Source organism: Talpa europaea (assembly GCF_964194135.1).
Source record: "Talpa europaea genome assembly, chromosome: 9".
NCBI lineage: Eukaryota > Metazoa > Chordata > Mammalia > Eulipotyphla > Talpidae > Talpa > Talpa europaea.
This window is the reverse complement of record NC_140076.1, coordinates 24191776-24210762: the sequence shown is the minus strand read 5'-3', so window position 1 is coordinate 24210762 and position 18987 is coordinate 24191776. Positions and strand designations below refer to the sequence as shown.

The following is an 18987-nucleotide window of genomic DNA, read 5'->3' as shown; positions in this document are numbered from 1 at the left end:
GAGCAGAACAGGCAGATCTACTGAAATGCACTGCTAAGGGGAGCAGTGGGCGGAACAGGAGTGGTCTGTTACGCCATGTGGGTAGCTCCCTGGCGGACTGAGGGATCGAACTCGTGCTGCAGAGGCTGCGGATAGCTTTACAGTGCCGCGCTTAACCCCTTGGGCCACCAGGGAGGCCCTAGTAACCTGTTTTATAATCTGCCCCTGCCCCTGCCCCTGGTAGGTTAAAAGACACCTCTGTGAATATTAAAAGATCCACAGTTACTGACAGTTAGAATCCCTGGTGAAACAGCCAGGTATCTGCCTAATAACCTGTCATTGAAACTCAGTCATTGACACACACACATCGAGCTTTCAATCAATTTTTAATATTTCACTCTTTAACATGAATTAAAAATGACAGCAAGTATTACCACGTACTTGATAAAAGCCTCTAACAACAACAACAGCAAAAATAGGCTAAAAGAAACGAGGGAAAAATTCAAAGGAATAAGGGAAAACAGGGAGCAGAAACTTTCAAAATTTAAAATCAATATAAGAATATAAGAATAAAAGAAAAATCTGTGTCCAGGGAAAAAGAACAGGAAACTACCAAAAGGAAACATTTGGGGAATAACAACAAAGCTTAGAATTAAAATATAAATAATAGTAAAAAAAAATGTTAAATAAACAAAAGGACTGGGAATTGTGATAATCCAGAGTCAAACAAAACATACAAAAGTGAAAATAAGGGGAAAGATTTTTTTTAAACTATCAGGAGTTTCAGAAAATAGAAAAAAAATAGATAGAGGAAATTTTTAAAAATACAGCATGAATGGGTTTCCAGATTATAAGGTGTAGGGAAAAGAATTCAAAAGGATCCTGTAATGCAATTCTGACACTGTCGAGACTTCACAGGTGAAGGACAGGTGAAGGAAAACAAACTGGCTCTCACCTCTGACACCAGGGCTTCTCAGACCACCCACACTTGACTGGCTACAAATTCAGGGGTTTCCACTACCCTCTCAGGTTTGATAATTCACTAGAACTCACAGATCTCAAAAAATGCTAGCCTTATGGTTACAGATTTTCTAGTGCAAAAAAGGTAGTAGTCAAAGCCAAAAGAAATGACAGCGACAGCCGGGTCTTGGAAGATACCACCTGGAAGCTCCCCAGCGTCCTCTCCCCAGCATGTGGATGTGCCAAAACACACACAGAGTACTAGCAAGCAGAGCTCACCTGAGGGCCAGTGTTCAGCGTTCTTATTGGGGTTTCATTGTGTAGGCATGGCTAATTGAATCATTGTGTGATTAAACTCAATCCCCAGCCCTCTTCTTCTTCCAGAAGTCAGGTTTATATCACATGGCTCAAAGTCCCAATCCTTTAACTACATGGTTGGCCTTTCTGGTTTGGCCAATCTATATCTGGAGTCATGTCAAACTATCTAGGGGCACATCTTGAGTCATCTCATTAGCATAAACTGTTAGGGCCCTGCATGAATAACAAAGATAGTCCTTTTACTCAGGAAATTCCAAGGATTTAGATGCTACCTCCTACTGATAGGCGATAAGGGCAGTCAAATTCTTTATTATATAACAGACCCCAGCAAGGCACATCATTTGAAAAAAAAATCAGAACACAAGAGACTAAGAGCACATCCTAAAAGCTTTCAGAGAGAGAAACAGGTCATACACAAAGACTTGTAGATGAAATTATATCTTCTTAACAGCAACACTGGTTACTAAGTAATAGGAAAGCAGCAGCACTCCTGTCCACCCCCACCTGTGACTATGCAGGTGTTTATTTTTCACAAACCTTTTCCCTTTGCAAAGACACAAAGGCAGCTCTTTCTCTTTCTGCCCACTTGTACCTGTGCAAGAATCTTCTTCTCCTTTCCTCTCCTTAATAAACCTGTTCTTTTAAAATGTGGCAAGAGAGAGAGACAGACAGACAGAGGAAGGAAGGAAGAAGAAAGAAGGGAACAGGAAAGCAATACCTTAAAATTCTGAGAGAGAACTATTTATAATCCGGTTTTCTATACCCAACAAAATTACTGACTAAAGGTGAGCGTATAATTGTAGGGTAAGGAAAAATGCCAGGGTTTTCTGCCCTCCCGCCATCAGGATAGATGATGGATCCTTGCGGTCCTGAACGCATGCCTGATGGCAGGCACCTGGAGTAGGGTGTGGGCATAGGTAGATGGGATTCACCTGGGCTGAGACTGGGCTTTTAAGGGTGGCGTCATGGGGACGCCAGTAGAAGTCAAAAGAGAAGCCAAGAAGCAAGAGCAGAAGGAGAGGAGAGAGAGAGAAGAGAGAAGACTTGCTGGGGGCTGGGAGGCCTGCCAGCCTCCCGGCCCCCAAGCACCCCTGCCTGCTGTGTACCTGGTAAACCGCAATAAAAGCCTCTGCAAAAGCCACTGAGAACTCTGACTCCTCCTTTACCCGGTCTGCTGGATCATAGAAAACCTGCATTGTACCCATGTCCTAACCATACAATAATAAAGATTATTTTAGAAATGGAAGTCAAAATTTTTACTTCCCAAATATGCTTTTTTAGGCAGCTGCTAGAGGATGTGCTCCACCAATATGAGGAAGTAAATTGAGAAAGAAGAAGCAATGCACTCCAAAAAGCAGGGTAGTCAGCATAGGACAGAAGCAAAGGGAGTTTCCAGATGTTGAAGGGAAGTTGCAGAAAGACATAGAGAAGGAGCCCTATGATTAACAAGTTTAGGTTACGACAGGAAGACAGGGTCTCCCTGGTGGTGCAAGGAGTTAAGCACAGCACTATGAAGCTATCTGCAGTCTCTGCAGCACAAGTTCGATTCCCTGCCAGGGAGCAACCCACAGGGCGCAGCAGACCTTTCCTGACTTGCCTGCTCCTCCCCTCATTAGTGTATTTCAGTAGATCTGCCTGTTCTGATCCCCACTCTGTCTCTGGTGAATCCTCTCACCCCCTGCACCTCTGGCCTGTACCCCAGTTCTTATAGCATAAATAAATAAATCTTTAAAATAGAAGAAGAAAAAAAAGAACAGGAAGATAAAGTGCTCCAAATGGAATGTTTCCAAGGAGAAAAAAATGGAACCGACAGATTGCTTGATGTATATGACTACATTAAGTAATCTTTGTAGGTCTGGTAGAAATGTGTAGGATTGGGGGTCTCCCTGGTGGCACAAGGGGTTAAGACACAACCTATGACGCTATCCGCAGCCACTGCAACATGAGTTCGATCCCCGGACAGGGAGCAACCCACATGGCGCAGCAGACCTCCTCTGACTCGCCCGCTGCACCCTTCAGCAATATATTTCAATCAATCTGCCTGTTTTGTTCCCTAAAGACTCTTGTGAATCTTCTCATCCCCCACACCTCTGGCCTGTACCCCAGTTCTTGTATGCATAAATAAATAAATCTTTTTTAAAATTTTTAAAAAATTAAAAAGAAATGTGTAGGATCAAATTAATCATATATACATAGAAATATAACCCCCCAAAATGAGATGATTTAACTCTGAAAAAATGCATAAGAAAGGAAATGTAGTCAGTGTATTCCATATTCATACTGTAAAAATATTGTAAATATTGAATATTTATTTATTTAAAAATTGAACTATAATTTAATTGGAAAATAGGGGAGACTATCTGGGGGTGGGAAGGGAAATATAAACATTATATCTGCTCCTACTGTGGAATGTCAATAGAAATTTAAAAATCAGAAAGTATAGATTATCTGTAGTGATCAAAATATGGAAGTAAATATTAAAAATAAAAAAGTAAATGAGTAATTGCCTTTGTGGACTAGGAATCAAGAATGCTGAAGAGAGGGCAGAAAACTGCTTTATTTTAACCTTGTCGTACACTAACTGATTTTTTAAAAAAAACTTGTACATGTATTGTTTTGACTTAAAATGTTTTAAGATTAAAAAAATAAAAAAAAAATGCAGAAAAATTGAGTGTCCCCGGGGTAGCACTCGTTACCTTGGTGAATTCATCACCATCCTGAGTCCAGATATCACCTCAGAAACCAGAGTTGTTAGCCCTAAATGCAGCAGCATCCCTATGGAAAAGACACACATTAACCAGACTCCTGAGACTGATATTTTAAATCAGATGCCAATTCATTAATTTATAAGGGGAAGCAGGGCTTTGAAGCAGACTGGATTGTCTTGTTGCTGATGAGTGCATTCTCTCTCTGTAGGCGGATCTACAAAGGGAACAGAGTGGTTTTCAGCAGGTTGCTTGGTGATCCATGAATGAGGTAGGGAGTGAACTGAGTGGTTTCAAAGAATGATTCTTCCTCCATCTCCCTTGTTCCTAGGCCAGCATCTTTGCTCCAGACAGTGCTAGGATGGATACTCCTGGTGATTTTCCAGACCCCTTCTGACTGGTGCCTTCTTTCTTTAGCTGCATCAATATATTTTTTTAAAAAAGATTTATTTTATTTATTTATGCATACAAGAACTGGGGCACAGGCCAGAGGTGCAGAGGGTGAGAGGATTCACCAGAGACAGAGTGGGGAGCAGAACAGGCAGATCAACTAAAATACACTGCTGAGGGGAGCAGTAGGCGAGTCAGGAGAGGTCTGCTGCACCATCTGGGGGTTAGCGCCCTGGCTGGGGATCGAACTCAGGCCATCCTGGTAATGGTGTTGAGACTTAACCCCTAGGCCACCAGGGAGGCCCTGGCTTTTGACATTTGTAACTAACAATTATCTCAGACATCTGTGGATTAGAGAATAAATCACCTAAAGGTAGTTCTAATCCCTCTGCCTTGGGGCTACAACCAAACCTGGAACCATTCTGATCTGTGCCCTCCATTCATCACAAAGCAGAACACACAGGCTCTTTCAATAAAATCTGGTTGACTGAGTCACTTAGTAAGCTCACAAATATCTACCAAAAGTCTTTCTAGGTACTGAGGTTACAAAGGTGGTAAAAGTTGGATGCTGCCTTCAAAGATGTCCCACATGCACCTCAGACCCAACATATGCCAAACTAAGGGCATCATCTTCCTTGTCTTTTCTCCCAACCCACATGTCAACTTACACTTTGTGTCCCATGTCACACTCATCTGTTTGCAATTCTCACTTCCTCCTCATTTGGGATGCTCATAGTGAATGGCTTGGTGTTTTCACACCACAGGGGTGGAAGGAAGACACTGAGGCAGAGACTAAAGTAGACAGGGACCAGATCCTGAATGCTGAGTATTCTAGATACTTTGGCTGCTATCCCAAGTTAACTCTCTTTGACTTAAATAGAATGACTGTGTGTTCTGCAACCATCCCAGATTAGGTAGGTTCATTGGCAGTGGTTCAGGCAACTTGAAAGAGAACCTTGGAGCCCTTGGTATCATCCCCATCAGTTAGGGGAAACAGGCCAGCAGGAGACAACAACCTGGGCCCCCCTGCAACTCTCTTTATGTTCTCGTAGCTGCAGCTATTCTCTGATGCTCTCCACTGCACTCTGCTATATAGTCTGCTGCCCCCCTGTCCTCTGCTGCTGCCCTTGTGGGCTCAGTCTCCCCACTCAATTGTGCCCACTCACACATGCCCACACCCTACCCAGGTGTCCTCCATCAGGCACCATGCAAGACCACAGGTGTTGATCACAGATGCTAATGACCGGAGGATGGAAAAAGCTGATGACTTCCATTTATCCTACACAGTGTAATTTAACTTTTCCTTTTCCACTGAAGGTGGATGACACAAAGGTGTCATTCATCATCTTGGGCAGAGATGCAGCTGCAAGCAATGTTTCCACTTTACAGAAAAGCAGAGGCTTGAGGGTCTCCCTGGTAGCACAACGGGTTAAGCACCGCACTAGGAAGCAAGCCACAGCCTCTGCAGCAGGAGTTCAATCCCCAGCCAGCGAGGGAGCAACCCACATGGTGAGGCAGACCTCTCCTGTCTTGCCCACTGCTCCCCTCAGCAGTGTATTTCAGTCAATCTGCCTGTTCTGTTCCCCACTCTGTCTCTGGTGAATCTTCTCACCCCCCTGCATCTCTGTATGCATAAATAAATAAATAAATAAATAAATAAATCTTTAAAAAAAGGAAGAAAAGCAGAGACTTGAAATGACTTCACACCACAACTAGCAAGAAGCAAAACAAGGGTTTAAAATTTCCAGACTTCAATTTCCCATTCTCTTTCCCCTACTAATACAGCTCCTACAGAATGCTTTGAGTGGAGTGTAAGAGAGGTGAGTCTCCGCCCAGGCCTGATACTGGTAGAAAATTCTCATCACTGGCACTAGAGGTTAAGTTCTTACCTCTTCTCCTGGCCTAGTTCTCATCCCTAAATATACTCGTCCCTTCCCCCTCCCCAGACACTCTGTCTTCCTTAAATCCTGACGATTCTTAAATCAAACTGAAGCTTAGAAAGGCTAAGTTTCATGCTCCAAAGTCCGAAGCTTCCCACCTCGCTTCTCTGTCCAGGTGTGGACCACCCTGCTAAAGAAACTTGCAGACCGGTGAGGAAGCGGTTACCCTGGTCCAGCCCCAGTCCGAGGCTGAGAGCCGCCAGGTGGCGCGGTGGAGGTGCGTTGTTCCCCACCTGCCCCAGCAGCAGGCGAGACGCACCTGAACCAGGCGGGGCGAGCCCGGGGAAAGTAAGCTCCGGGGCGGGACGCAGCCCTATCCCCCAGCCAGAGTGGGCTTGGAACGCGGCTTTACTTCGGCCTGCTGGGGACCGCCGGGGCCCCGCGAAAGAGTCACGCCCCCACCAGGCGAGCGCCGGGCTGCATCACCTCCCCAGAGTGCAATTCATTTTGGGGGGCACCGGGAATAATTGAGGGCGACGGCGAGAGAAGCCCGGCGAGGCGAGGAGGGGCCTCCACCGCCCCCACCTGTCGGCCGCCGGGAGGGGGTGGAGCGGGGGCGGGGCTCGCCGCGCAGGGCCCGCCCCGGTCCCAGACCCCGGGGCGCGCGACGAGATATAAGGCGGCCGGGAAACAATGCGCCTGCAACTCGCGCTCCCGCGCCGATCCCGGGAGCGTCCGGGCAGCTGTGCGCGGGCGAGGGAGGGCGCGCGCTCGGGGCGGGGGGCGCGCTCTTGGGTGCGGGCCGCGCGCTAGGCGGCGCGCATGTGCGTGTGTGCGGGCTGCCGGGCTGCCGGGCGCCGGCGGCTGGCCGGTCCACTCCAGGTGGCTGGCGGCCGGAGCTTGGTGAGGCTGGGGGCGGTCGGGAGACCCGCGCGGGTCCCCAGGGGCGGGCTGCAGTCTGCCTGCTGGGCACCGCGCGCCCCCGTTAGGCCCGGCCGGGCCCTGGGAGCTGCGCTCCGGGCGACGCTGGCAAAGTTTGCTTTGAACTCGCTCCCCGCAGCCCAGTCCGCGCGCTGAGAGCCGCTTCTCTGGGCAGGCGGACCCCGGCCGGGCTTCCCGGCACGCGAGAGGAGGGCGCGGGCTGCAGGCAGGGAGGTTAGGAGGACGAAAGCCCGACATCCTGCTGTGCTGGGGAACCCAGGGACGCCCCCCTTTCTGGGCCCGCATTTCAGTCCGCACGTCCCCCTTCCCTCCCGCAGGGAGTGGACATGGACTTCGACTCGTACCAGCACTATTTCTACGACTATGACTGCGGCGAGGATTTCTACCGCTCCACGGCGCCCAGCGAGGACATCTGGAAGAAATTCGAGCTGGTGCCGTCGCCCCCCACGTCGCCGCCCTGGGGCTCGGGTCCCGGCGCCGGGGACCCTGCCACTGGAATTGGGCCCCCGGAGCCATGGCCCGGAGGGGGCGCCGGGGACGAGGCGGAATCCCGGGGCCACTCGAAAGCTTGGGGCAGGAACTACGCCTCCATCATCCGCCGTGACTGCATGTGGAGCTGCTTCTCAGCCCGTGAACGGCTGGAGAGAGCCGTGAGCGACCGGCTGGCCGCTGGCGCGCCCCGGGGGAACCCACCCAAGGCGCCCGCTGCCCCGGACTGCGCCCCCAGCCTCGAAGCCTGCAATCCGGCGCCCACTGCACCCTGTCCGCTGGGTGAGCCCAAGACCCAGGCCTGCTCCGGGTCCGAGAGCCCAAGCGACTCGGGTAAGGACTGTCCTGAGCCATTCCAGAGGGGGGTACCCCATGGGTGGCCACAGCGCTGCCAGCGTGAGGTCAGGCACTGGGTCTTCCTGAGCCCTTCCGGCCACCTCCCCCTTTCTCTGGCTGATGCTGCCGGTGTAGCCCCCAGCGGTGTCTGTCTCACACGTGGGTGTGTTAGTAAACAGTTTCAAGAAGTGGCGTGGCAGCCAGAGTCCCTTTGATGATGATTGGAGCCCCAAGGGACTAGGGAGACTGGGTGAGGCTTGGCGCTTGGAGGATGATACTGGGGTTGGACTGTAGGGGGTTTATGTCCCGGGGAGGCTGGAAGGGGCCCCTTAAGGGTCACTCCAGGCTTGAGTTTATTGTTGCTTCCTCTTTCCCTGGGAAACTCACACTCCCCTAGGGAGAGAAGAAGCTGAGGAGCCTTTTGTGCAAAGCCAAAGCGTCCATCCTTTAAAAAAAAAAAAAAAAAAAAGCAAAACACTAAAACTGGTCTCCTGCCTGTTTTACTTTAAAATGTGGGTAATGCCTTCCCCTTACACCTTTTATTTCTCACCACTTGTACATCCACACCTTCACCCCTGAGACAGGTAGTGGAGGAATGAAAAACTCCCCCATTAACAGATGGGAAAACTGAGGCTTAGAGGTAGGAAATCACTAAGTTAAATCCAGCTTCCTCTCATCTGGCCAGCTATTTTTCCCCAACCCACCATCCCAACCAGGCACTTATTCCTCCATGTTTAGAGGATATTGGGGGTAGGTTATTCGAGAAGGGTTACACCTACCTTGTTCCTTTGGACTGAGGTGTAAAGGTGTCCCTGTAGCGTCTTCCCAGTTAATCAGAGCCTCAGCTGCTTCCTTGCACTCAACAAGGCCAAGCTTTGGACTAGGCATTCAAATCAAGGATATAGAGCTCCAGCCCCCTCTCCCATCTGTGAATGCAAGTTTGTAAACCTCACTGAGGGCAGACTTCAGCATCCTGTGCCACTAGAAAGCCTTATTCCTAGACTAACCTCTTAGACCTCAGAACCCATGACAAACACTGGACAGGATGCTTGTATAGATGCAGACTGAGACTAGCATCTGGTAAGGTAGAACAGAGGTAACTCACTGTAGCATTTAAGAATAACTTACATGACCTTTTGAGAGAGAACTGGGCCATAGTGGGGTATGGATGTTGTCATACACTTGAGTGGGAAAATAACAAGAAAAATTAAAAATCACTTTTTCCTGGTCCATTGTGTTCAGGTCATTTTTAACCTGCTTACTTTCTGCACCTAGAGGTGTTTGTTTAATGGCTGGAATGGGAATATTGAGATCAAGAAAGATGTATCTCTACAAAGGCTGATGGAGTGGGAGAGTGGAAAGAGTGTTATTTTGGGAGTTTAAGAGATGAGATCCTAGTTTTGAGATCCATTCATGTTACAAAGGTTATGTGTGGAGTTGGCTGATCTGTTTCTCTCTTTGCACATGAGGGGGTTGGACTTGATTGTAGAACTAAAGACATTCCCTTGTCTGGGTAGAGTTAGAGACTCCTCTTTGAAAAGGAGAATAGTGGCTTCCATTATTTCTTTAGGCAGAGCTTTCCCAGTCAGGAGGATTAACACTGAAATATTAAAGGTTTGGGATGTGGGTAAGCATATTGAGTCATTTTCTGACCTGCTGTCTAACCTGAACCTGTTTGCTAGCTCCTGGTTCACTCACAGGCCACATGGCCCAGAACAAAATGCAACAGATTGCAAACAATGAGGGGGGTGGGGAGAGTGACTGACGGCAAACCTCAGCCAATAGGGGCTAGGGGCTGGGTGAAGCAGCATTCCAAACACTGCTGAGCCAGCCAATCACAGTCATTGAGGCCAGGAGGGCTGAATGGTCAGGTTTTATTAATGGAGAAATAATGCGATTGTCCACACAATGGAAGCCTTCCTGACAAAGGGGCTCAAGCATCCTGATATGCAAACGAGGCCGAGAACTGAGCTCTTCTGTTGTCAGGCTGAAATGCATGAAGATGGCCTTCTCTGTGGGGCCTGCGAAATGTGTGAAGCAGGAAGATTTTTCCCCTAATTGCCCCATTCCTGGTTGGATAACTTAAGAGACCTCCAAACCAGGGATAACGTGGGCACATCCAGGTGTCTCCAGGCTCTTGGTGTTTTGGCCCTTGAATCGGGACCTTCTGCTGCTCAGTTCTTGCCCCCAGCACAGGTAGCTTGGCCGTGGTCGATGTCCTTTGTGAAGTTCCTGCTGACCTGCGAATACAAATCCAACCTTCTGGTCCCGGGAAGGGGGTGGGGCAGGCAACCTATAACTGACAGATGACTTTAGAAACCTATTGAATCCCGGAGCAAAATGCTCCTCAGGGACACACATGCCCTCCCCTTTGGGTGAGAAGGGATGAGTTGTAGCCCTCCCTCCTCTGAATCTTCAGCTGAAAGGGATAGTAGAATAGAGAGGTGGGGGAATAATAGGATTTATAACTTGTGAAAAGTAACAATTCCCCAAGTGCAGGCTGTGCTGGGCAGGAACAAAGGGCAGCTCTGCCCACAGACCCCTCATTTACAATTCTGATGGGGCATGAAAGAGCCCGACTGGGGAGGATCTTTATAGCTAAACTTTGTCCCAGGCCGATAGCTCTTTTTCTCCATCCCCTCAGTGGGGGAGGGGAGAGCCTGTGCAGACTGGGGGCTGTTGGCTTGGGTCTGCCTTTTGTTCTTATCTAAGCCTTGCTGTGCAAAAGGAAATTGGAGAATATTTTCCTTCTTGCTTATTTCCCCTCCTTTCCTTCACACTGCTCTTAGGCCATTACAAATGAATCCACTGTCTTACCCCTCGTTTCCATTTATTTTTATCTAAATCAGGAAAATGTCACCTCCTTTCCCAAGCCCGGGCTGAGGATCTGTGTATGTGCTTCTCATGGTGTGTTTCTCCTCTCGATCTCTTTTCTCGGACAGAGGGGGAAGAAATTGATGTTGTGACAGTGGAGAAGAGACAGTCCCTGGGTGTCCGGAAGCCGGTCACTATCACGGTGAGAGCAGACCCTCTGGACCCCTGCATGAAACACTTCCACATCTCCATCCATCAGCAACAGCACAACTACGCCGCCCGTTTCCCCCCAGAAAGCTGCTCCCAAGTTGGGGCTCCGGAGAGAGATTCCCAAGAAGAGGCTCTGGAGAGAGACACTCCAGAGGAAAAGGAAGATGAGGCGGATGAAGAGATAGTGAGTCCCCCGCCTGTAGAAATCGAAGCTCCCCAGTCCTGCCACCCCAAACCTGTCAGTTCTGACACTGAGGATGTTACCAAGAGGAAGAACCACAACTTCCTGGAGCGCAAAAGGCGGAATGACCTCCGCTCGCGGTTCTTGGCCCTCAGGGACCAGGTACCCACGCTGGCTAGCTGCTCCAAGGCCCCCAAAGTAGTGATCCTGAGCAAGGCCTTGGAATACTTGCAAGCCCTGGTGGGGGCCGAGAAGAGGATGGCCACAGAGAAAAGGCAGCTCCGATGCCGGCAGCAGCAACTACAGAAAAGAATTGCGTACCTCAGTGGCTACTGACTGACCAAAAGCCTGACTGCTCTGTCTTACAAAAAGACCCGAGTTTATTTTTTAACCTTTCCTCTCCCCCTTAGTAATTTGCACATTTTGGTTACGGTGGGACAGTCTGGACAGTAGATCCCAGAATGCATTGCAGCCGGTGCACACACAATAAGGGCTTTTGCATTCTTGGAAACCCTGAAACCCAGCTCTGCCTCTTCCCTGACTCACGGGAGCGCTGTGTCTTCTCTGGCGCCTCTGGCTTCTCGGGCAGGCAGCTGACTGAGGAGCCTCGGGGGCTGCCTAGCTCACTAGCTCTGAAGAAAAGCCTGACAGATGCTATGCAACAGGTGGTGGACGTTGTTGTCGGGGGCTCCAGCCTGCATGAAATCTCACACTCTTGATGAGCTTAGGCTGGGAAAGGATGCTCCCCCTGGTGTCTCTGGGGTGATGCTAGGACAGCTGGGCCTGGATGCTCTCTCTGAGGCTCCTTTTTTCAGGAGACACATGAGCTGTTTTGGTTGAAGACAAGCTCGCAGACTTGATCAACGTGGACCATTACCTCACTGTCAGACACTTTACAGTAGCTGAGGAGTTGGAAACCTTTAATATATATATTATGATGTTAGATGACACCCCTCTTCCCACTCTAGTGCTGCGCTCTTGGGAGCATTTAAGAGCTTGGCCTCTGGCTTCTTTGTCTCCTATCCCTCCAGGCGCTTTCCTCTGAGAGAGACCATTCTGTCCTCATAAGGGACTTTTTTGTTTCCTCTGCCTTTGTAATGCAGTGGGCTCCAGAGTACCCCTTTCCCGCTGGTCAGAAATATTCCCCCAAGACACAGGGAGACTAGGAAGACTTAGAGTCCTGGCTGGGGAACTAGCTCCCTGCCCCAGTGTTTACCTAGGAGCCCATCTTGGAATCTTAAGGCAGGTCTCAGGCTACTCAGGAGGGAAGAACTCTGCTACTTCCTCTTTCCTGTCATCTCACTCTCTGCCTGACACATTTGAAGTTCTACCAGAACCATGTAAAACCTGTCCTTGTGTAACTCCAGGGAGCTTGCGGGCTCTGCAGCCACCCTTGGGCCCCCTGCCAGCCTGACATGAGTCAGAGCCCTTTCCCAGAATCTGGGCCTCACTGAAGTTCTTAATGGGGTTGCCGATGGGACTTATCCAGTGCTTCAGAAAGTGGACTAGCTTCCCGGTGGGTTCTAAAGGAGCTCTGCTTAGTGGACCTGGCACCGCCAAGTGGAATCCAGGTGCAGCCTCCAGTCCAGGAAAGGCACCCAACCTAACAGGTGTTATGTGGGCAGCCTCAGTAGCCTATAAAGCCTGGCCTAGCAGAAGGATCAGCCCCTTTAGAACTCTGCCCAGGGCAGCAGGTGCCTGCTGGCTGTGGGTTTGTAAGTGGGGGTGGGGGAGTGGTAGAGTGCTCTGTATAGCTCTGGAAAGCCAGCTGCCACTTACAGATCTGTTGTACATGATGGGCTGTTTCTGTGGTTGCTTCTTGGGCTTAGAGAACTTCAGTGTAAGTTTGGAAAGAGCCTCTCTACCTTCCGGAGCATGGTTTTCAGGAGCCAACTAGCTTCTGGAACTGTCTTGGAGAACAGGTGGGATGCAGGTTACTGATGTCTCACCTGAATAGCTTGTGTTTTATAAGCTGTTGTTGGATATTATGCTGGGAGCAGTCTTTTTGGTTTTTTTTAATACTGTATTTTTGTATGCCTTTTGCAAAGTGGTGTTAATTGTTTTTGTACAAGAAAAAACCTCTTGGGCAATTCTCCTATTGCAAGAGTCTGATTTATTTTGAAAGGCAAGTTTACCTAAAATTTTGTATTTAGTTGTGATTATGGATTGCCTGATTTTAAAATGTTGCCTTCTGGGACATCTTCTAATAAAAGATTTCTCAAACATCTGAGAGTGAGGCAACTCATGCCAACCAAGTACCCCTGAACCAAGGACAACTATTACAGGGAAGCCACAGTGATCCAGAGGGTTGCCTCTCTAACCAGGTTGCTAACCTGGTCATTCCACTTTGGGTTCCTGAAATGCCATTTCAGACATGTCTAAACAATGTAGGCTCAGCACTTGGTGAACATGAAATTCTCTTGTGAATTGCAAGAAGTGCTGAATTTGTACTTCAAAAGACTTGAAATCCTGGTTCTGCCACTTCCTGTTCCCTGACTTTTAGCTTTACCTTTCTGAGCCCGAGCTTCCTTATCCATAAAATGGGGACAAATGCTATTCACAAGGGGTCTACAGTTTCTAAATGAATTAGCAGACTTTAAACCACTTTCTACACTGTAAAGCTTTCCATTCTTTAAGGTGGGTCTGTTCTTAGTGTCATAACCTTTGCCAGGATGTCTTTAAAAATATTCTTTGAGAACTCACATAATTTTTCTTTCTCCCCTCATTAATGAATGCAAATGAAGGCTCCCTTTTCTCTCCCCTAGTTCTCATAAATTTGCAATAGATGGAAGAAGAGAGAATTTAATAACTTTCTGATAGAACTTTGCTATGGCTAAGCACTCTGCTTCATCCTGCATGTTATAAAAACACCAAGCACCTGCCAAAGCTATGGAAGAGGAAACTGAGGTTATAAAAGTGAAATAAAACTGCCCAGGCTCACAAAACTAGTAAATAAATAATTTGGGGTTTGCCTGTCTCAGGAGCCAGAAGTCTCAACCAGGGCAAAATAATGATCAACTTGTTTTGTTATGGAGGAGGGAAACATGGGATTCCATCACTTAACTGCTTGTTGGAACTGTCTCTCTGGGCCACTGTTCTTGCCACTTATTGGGATGAAGTGGAGCAAATGTTCAATGATCAGCCACTCTGTTGCATTTATGGGCTGGGTAGGTTAGTCTTGTCCCAAAGCGGCCCCTTCTGGGACAGAAAGGAAAGCAGTTGTTTGGAGAGGCTATGAGCATCCTGGTGGGAGAAGGCTCTGCCATAGCTAATCTTGCTTTAGGGCTGAAACCTGGGTCAGTGTAGCCTGCCTGCAGTCTCTGGAGCATGAATAGTAGTAAAAAAAAAAAAAAAAAAAAAGCTACTATAAATTCCTCACATTTACAAAGTAACCCTCATTGCAACCTAGTAAGCAGTATCTGGTGGTAGAGCACAGAGAGGTTTTCTTGTTCAAGGTCAAGTAATAGAATCTCAAATCCAGTTTCCTGTCAGATTAAAAAAAAAAAAAAACTTACTGCTCCTGAGTCACCAAACTCATTTATAAGTAGTTGTTTGATAAAACAGACTTGCATCACTGGTGTTAGGGGGAAAGAATGTCCTGAGCACTGGGACTCTTCTCTTAAAACACCATTTCTTTCTGTTAGAGTCAATCTGTTCCCAGTATTCATCGTCTTTTGAGGTCATTTGTCAAGAGTAATTTATAGGACTTCTCTCCCTTGCAAGAATTCAAAGAAGCTTCATAAAATAGTAGGAACTACTGGGTACAGCACCAATATAGGTTGCTACATACATTTTTTTAAAAAATTTTTAAAAATTATGCGTACAAGAACTGGGGTGTAAGCCAAAGGTGGGTGGTTGGTGAGAGGATTCACCAGAGTGGGGAGCAGAACAGGGATATCTACTAAAATACATTGCTGAGGGAGAGCAGCCAGTGAGACAGGAGAGGTCTGCTGTGCTCCCTGGCCAGCCAGGGATCAAAGAGCTGCAGTGGCTGGCAATAACTTGACAGTGTTGTCTTTAACCCCTGTGCCACCATGGCAGTGCAGGTTGCTACATATCTTAATTCTCACAATAACCTAGAGGACAGGATAATGTCACCCCCATTTTACAGATGAGCAAACTGAAATGCAGAGACATTGAAGTCATTTGTCTAAGCAGCTAGGACAGCTGCCTGACTCCAGGCTTCCGCTCCTTGGAGTCAGACTCCGCTGAGAAAGGAGTGGGAATAGAGCTATTCTTGGGGGAGGGGAGGGTGTTTCTGGAATGTGAAGTATTTTAAGCTCCTTCCTAGCTGTTTCCAGACTCCTACCTCTATCTTTCTCTGAAAATAACCAGAAGTTTATTCCTGGATTTCAGAGAACAATTTTTACAAATTAGGTTTGCCTCTGAATAGTACACCTAAGGTACTACATGCCCAACTTGGGGGCGTGGACATAGGCAATAAAGGGCAGTTGAGGAACCACACACAACAGAAAAGAGAAAGGTCATTTTCTCTGTTAGAAAAAAGGCTAAAATGTGTGCTTAACTTAGTCCCCTACTGGCAGATGTTTTGAGGGACTAATACAGGTTGAATTCTCTCAAATGTGCTGAATTTGTCTAATGTGCCCCTGGGGTCAGGATATTCCAGAATATTCACTTCAGTGGAAGGGGAAGATGGAGCGGGGCTGCTTTTGTTGAACTGGAAGGTGATAGGAGGGAGTGAGAAAGATAAGGATAAGATAACCGGTTGGGAGATGACTGATGACTGAGTAGTGAGGGAGGGGCAAAGGTCTAAATGTGTCAGCTCCAGTTCCGTTGGGGTGTGGGCATTTCTACTTTAAGGGGGGGGGGCCACAGTTCTTGTTAATGTCGTTATTTAAAGCTGTTCCTGCCAAAGGGATCAACTGTATTCATGTTGCCATTCTTTTGGTGAGGAAATGTAAATATGTTCTTCAAGTCTATAATGAGAAGTGGGTTATTAAACAATTAGATTTAATGCCACCAGTTCAGTAAATGCCCAGAAAATATTGGATTGCCCTTAAACTTGTGGGAAATGGTCTGGCTAAGTGGCCTCCACACCCAACATGTCTCAGTTCCAAATCTTGGCTCTCCATTTTCTAGGTCTATGTGACCTTTGACAAATTATTCTTTCCCAGACCCAGTTTTCTTATCTGTAAAACAGGTATAAAAATGTGCATCTGGGGCCTCCTTGGTGGCATAGGGGTTAAGTCTCAGTGCTATCGATGGAGGACAAGAATAGAAAGACTGGAAAGGGTGCCCCAAGACCAGAACCTGACTCACAAGGAGGTGGGGGTAGAGGGAAATAATATGACCATTAACCTAGCTGTAGAGGTTGTGACCCTTAGGCACCAGTGTCTTACCACAAGGCATGAGACCCAAGCAAGATCAGATGCTATAGGGAGTGGAGCATACACCTGAGGGTAAAGATAGAGAGATTGGGCCCATCCTGGAATCTCCACTCCACATCCTGGTAGCTCCGGTCCCTTTTGGATTCTGCATGGTTATCCAAAATCAGCAACAAACTGAAGGCTCTCAAGGAGTGACCCCTCCCAAACAGAAGAGGACTATATCAGTACAGTCTCTGCACAGGCTCAGGACAGCACTCCCACTGCCCACCTGTGACTATGCAGGTGCCTCTTTTCACTAACTCTATCCCTCTGCAGGGCAGCAGCTTTCTGGCTGCTCATGATCTGTACCATGCCTGGACTTCTCTTCACTGACCTCCCTCAGGGGAGACAGCTCTCCTCAAGGCTGCCTGCCTGCAACCATGCAGGCCTCTCTTAAAACCTGTCCCTTTTCCTTTCCCTAATAAACTTGCTCTTTTAATATGACTAACATCTCTGTCTCATGGAGAAACTCGCCTGGGGAACTCACCACTTGCTGCTTAAACGGGAGCTCTGGTGAAACCTTTCCCAGAGTGCACCCACGGACCCCTGCACTAACTCCAAGAACCTCATCACTATCACCACCACAGCCTGAGTTGTACCCCTGGCCAGAGGCTAAGGGAGCTAACCCACATGGCACAGCAGACCTATCTTCTCTCTCCTGCTGCTCCTCTTAACAGTGTATTTCTGTATTTCAATAGACCTGCCTGTTCTGCTCCCTACTTTCTCTCATGAATCCTCTCACCACCCGCATCTTTGGCCTATACCTAGGTCTTCTATGCATAAATAAATAAATAAATCGAAAAAAAATAGAAAGAAAAATTGGCACCTACTTCACTGAGTTGTTAGGAGCAATAGTAAGTACTCAGTAAATGATTAATGCTACTTAAACCACACCCAGAATGACATCAGTCATATTTGAAAGGTAATAGAAGGGATTGGTAAAATAAGATTCAGAAGGAGTACTTAAAGTAATCTGGAATATAAACATTGATGCCTCAAGAGTTGGTAAATCATCAGGGAAGGAATATGCAGGGTTTGGGGAGACAGCTAGGCAGAGGAGGAATGGAGGGCAAAGACCTGAATCTACCTATCCCTAGCCCCTGACGCAATAGGTCAGGGCCAGGAATCTCAGTTGCTACTAAGGAAGCAGGGAGGTAGAATCCTGAGATCATGCTTAGAAAAACATTGGAATAAGGGGTTGGAGCCCAGGTACTGCAGAGATGTAAAAATATTCACAGTGCCACATTGTAGAGAAATATATATGAAATTGTGGTTTCTTACAGGAAGTTTATGTGCATGCAAACAGGATCACAAAATAAGGCGTTGTACATCTCAGATAAAGGCTACAAGCCTCAGAAGGGGAAGAGAACGCTTCATTTGAAGTCATCAGGAAAGTTCTTGTTGAGATATTGTAACTAACTGGAACTAGAAGTTCCAGTAGTATTTGGCCAACCCAAGAGTAGAAAGGTTCTAGGCTAAGGAATAGATTTGGGAAGAAGGGATTAAGAAGGTTGTATGGAATCTGGGAAAAGGGAAAGAATCTGGTCTGATTTGCTGGCTCAACTATACAAAACAAGGGGAGTTGCACAAGATTTCTAAGGGGATCCTTTCACTAGCAAACATTTTTTATGATTCTTGAAATAGGGAAGTTAGGAAAGAAACTGATTGTGGTTAGGGACAAAATGAGGTTGAAGTGATGGAGTCATCCAAAATACAGCACCTAACAGGAAGTTAGAAATGTGACATTGAAGCTTTAGAAAGAAGGTTGAAATAACCTGATGCAGGTTTGAGACTCATTAGGATTTTAAATGATGAAGGGGGCCTCCCTGGTGGCGCAGGGGTTTAAGATGCAGCACTATGAAGCTACCTGCAGCCACAGCAGCACAAGTTCAATCCCCGGCCAGGGAGGTGACCCACATGGCACAGCAGACCTCTCCTGACTCGCCCACTACTCCCCTTAGCAGTCTATTTCAGTCAGTTTGCCTGTTCTGTTTCCCACTCTGTCTCTGATGAATCCTCTCAGCCGCTATACCACTGGCCTGTACCCCAGCTCTTGTATGATAAAATAAACAAATCTTAAAAAAAATAAAATAAAATGATGAAGGCCCAAGCCATGAGAAAGAGCAAGGCCAGGGGCCAGAGAGGGCTTGAAAGAGCCATAGAAGAGAACTGGATAGGACCTCCGATAGCTCACATCTTTTCTCCTTTTGCACTTCCCCCATTCTGCTTTTGTAACCTTTAGGGACCCTCTGTGGAAGTGCACATGGAAGTGAGCACCCTCAGAAAACATTCTAGTATAGTCTAGAGCAAACCCTGTGATTCAACTTTAGGTATCATATAAACACAATAACAAACATGGTGAGCTAGATTCTATTCTTCCCCTCACTTGTTTTGTG

At 47.5% G+C, this 18987-nt stretch overlaps 1 protein-coding gene across 1 annotated transcript; it reads left to right on the top strand.

Moving 5' to 3' along the window:
* Positions 1-6952: 6952 nt before the first annotated feature.
* On the top strand, positions 6953-11540 carry MYCL (MYCL proto-oncogene, bHLH transcription factor; the record flags this gene model as incomplete). Its single annotated transcript, XM_084242170.1, has 3 exons — positions 6953-7135; positions 7492-7996; positions 10942-11540. The coding sequence occupies exons 1-3, from the start codon at positions 7055-7057 to the stop codon at positions 11538-11540; spliced, it is 1185 nt and encodes a 394-aa protein (XP_084098296.1). The 5' UTR covers positions 6953-7054.
* Positions 11541-18987: the final 7447 nt, after the last annotated feature.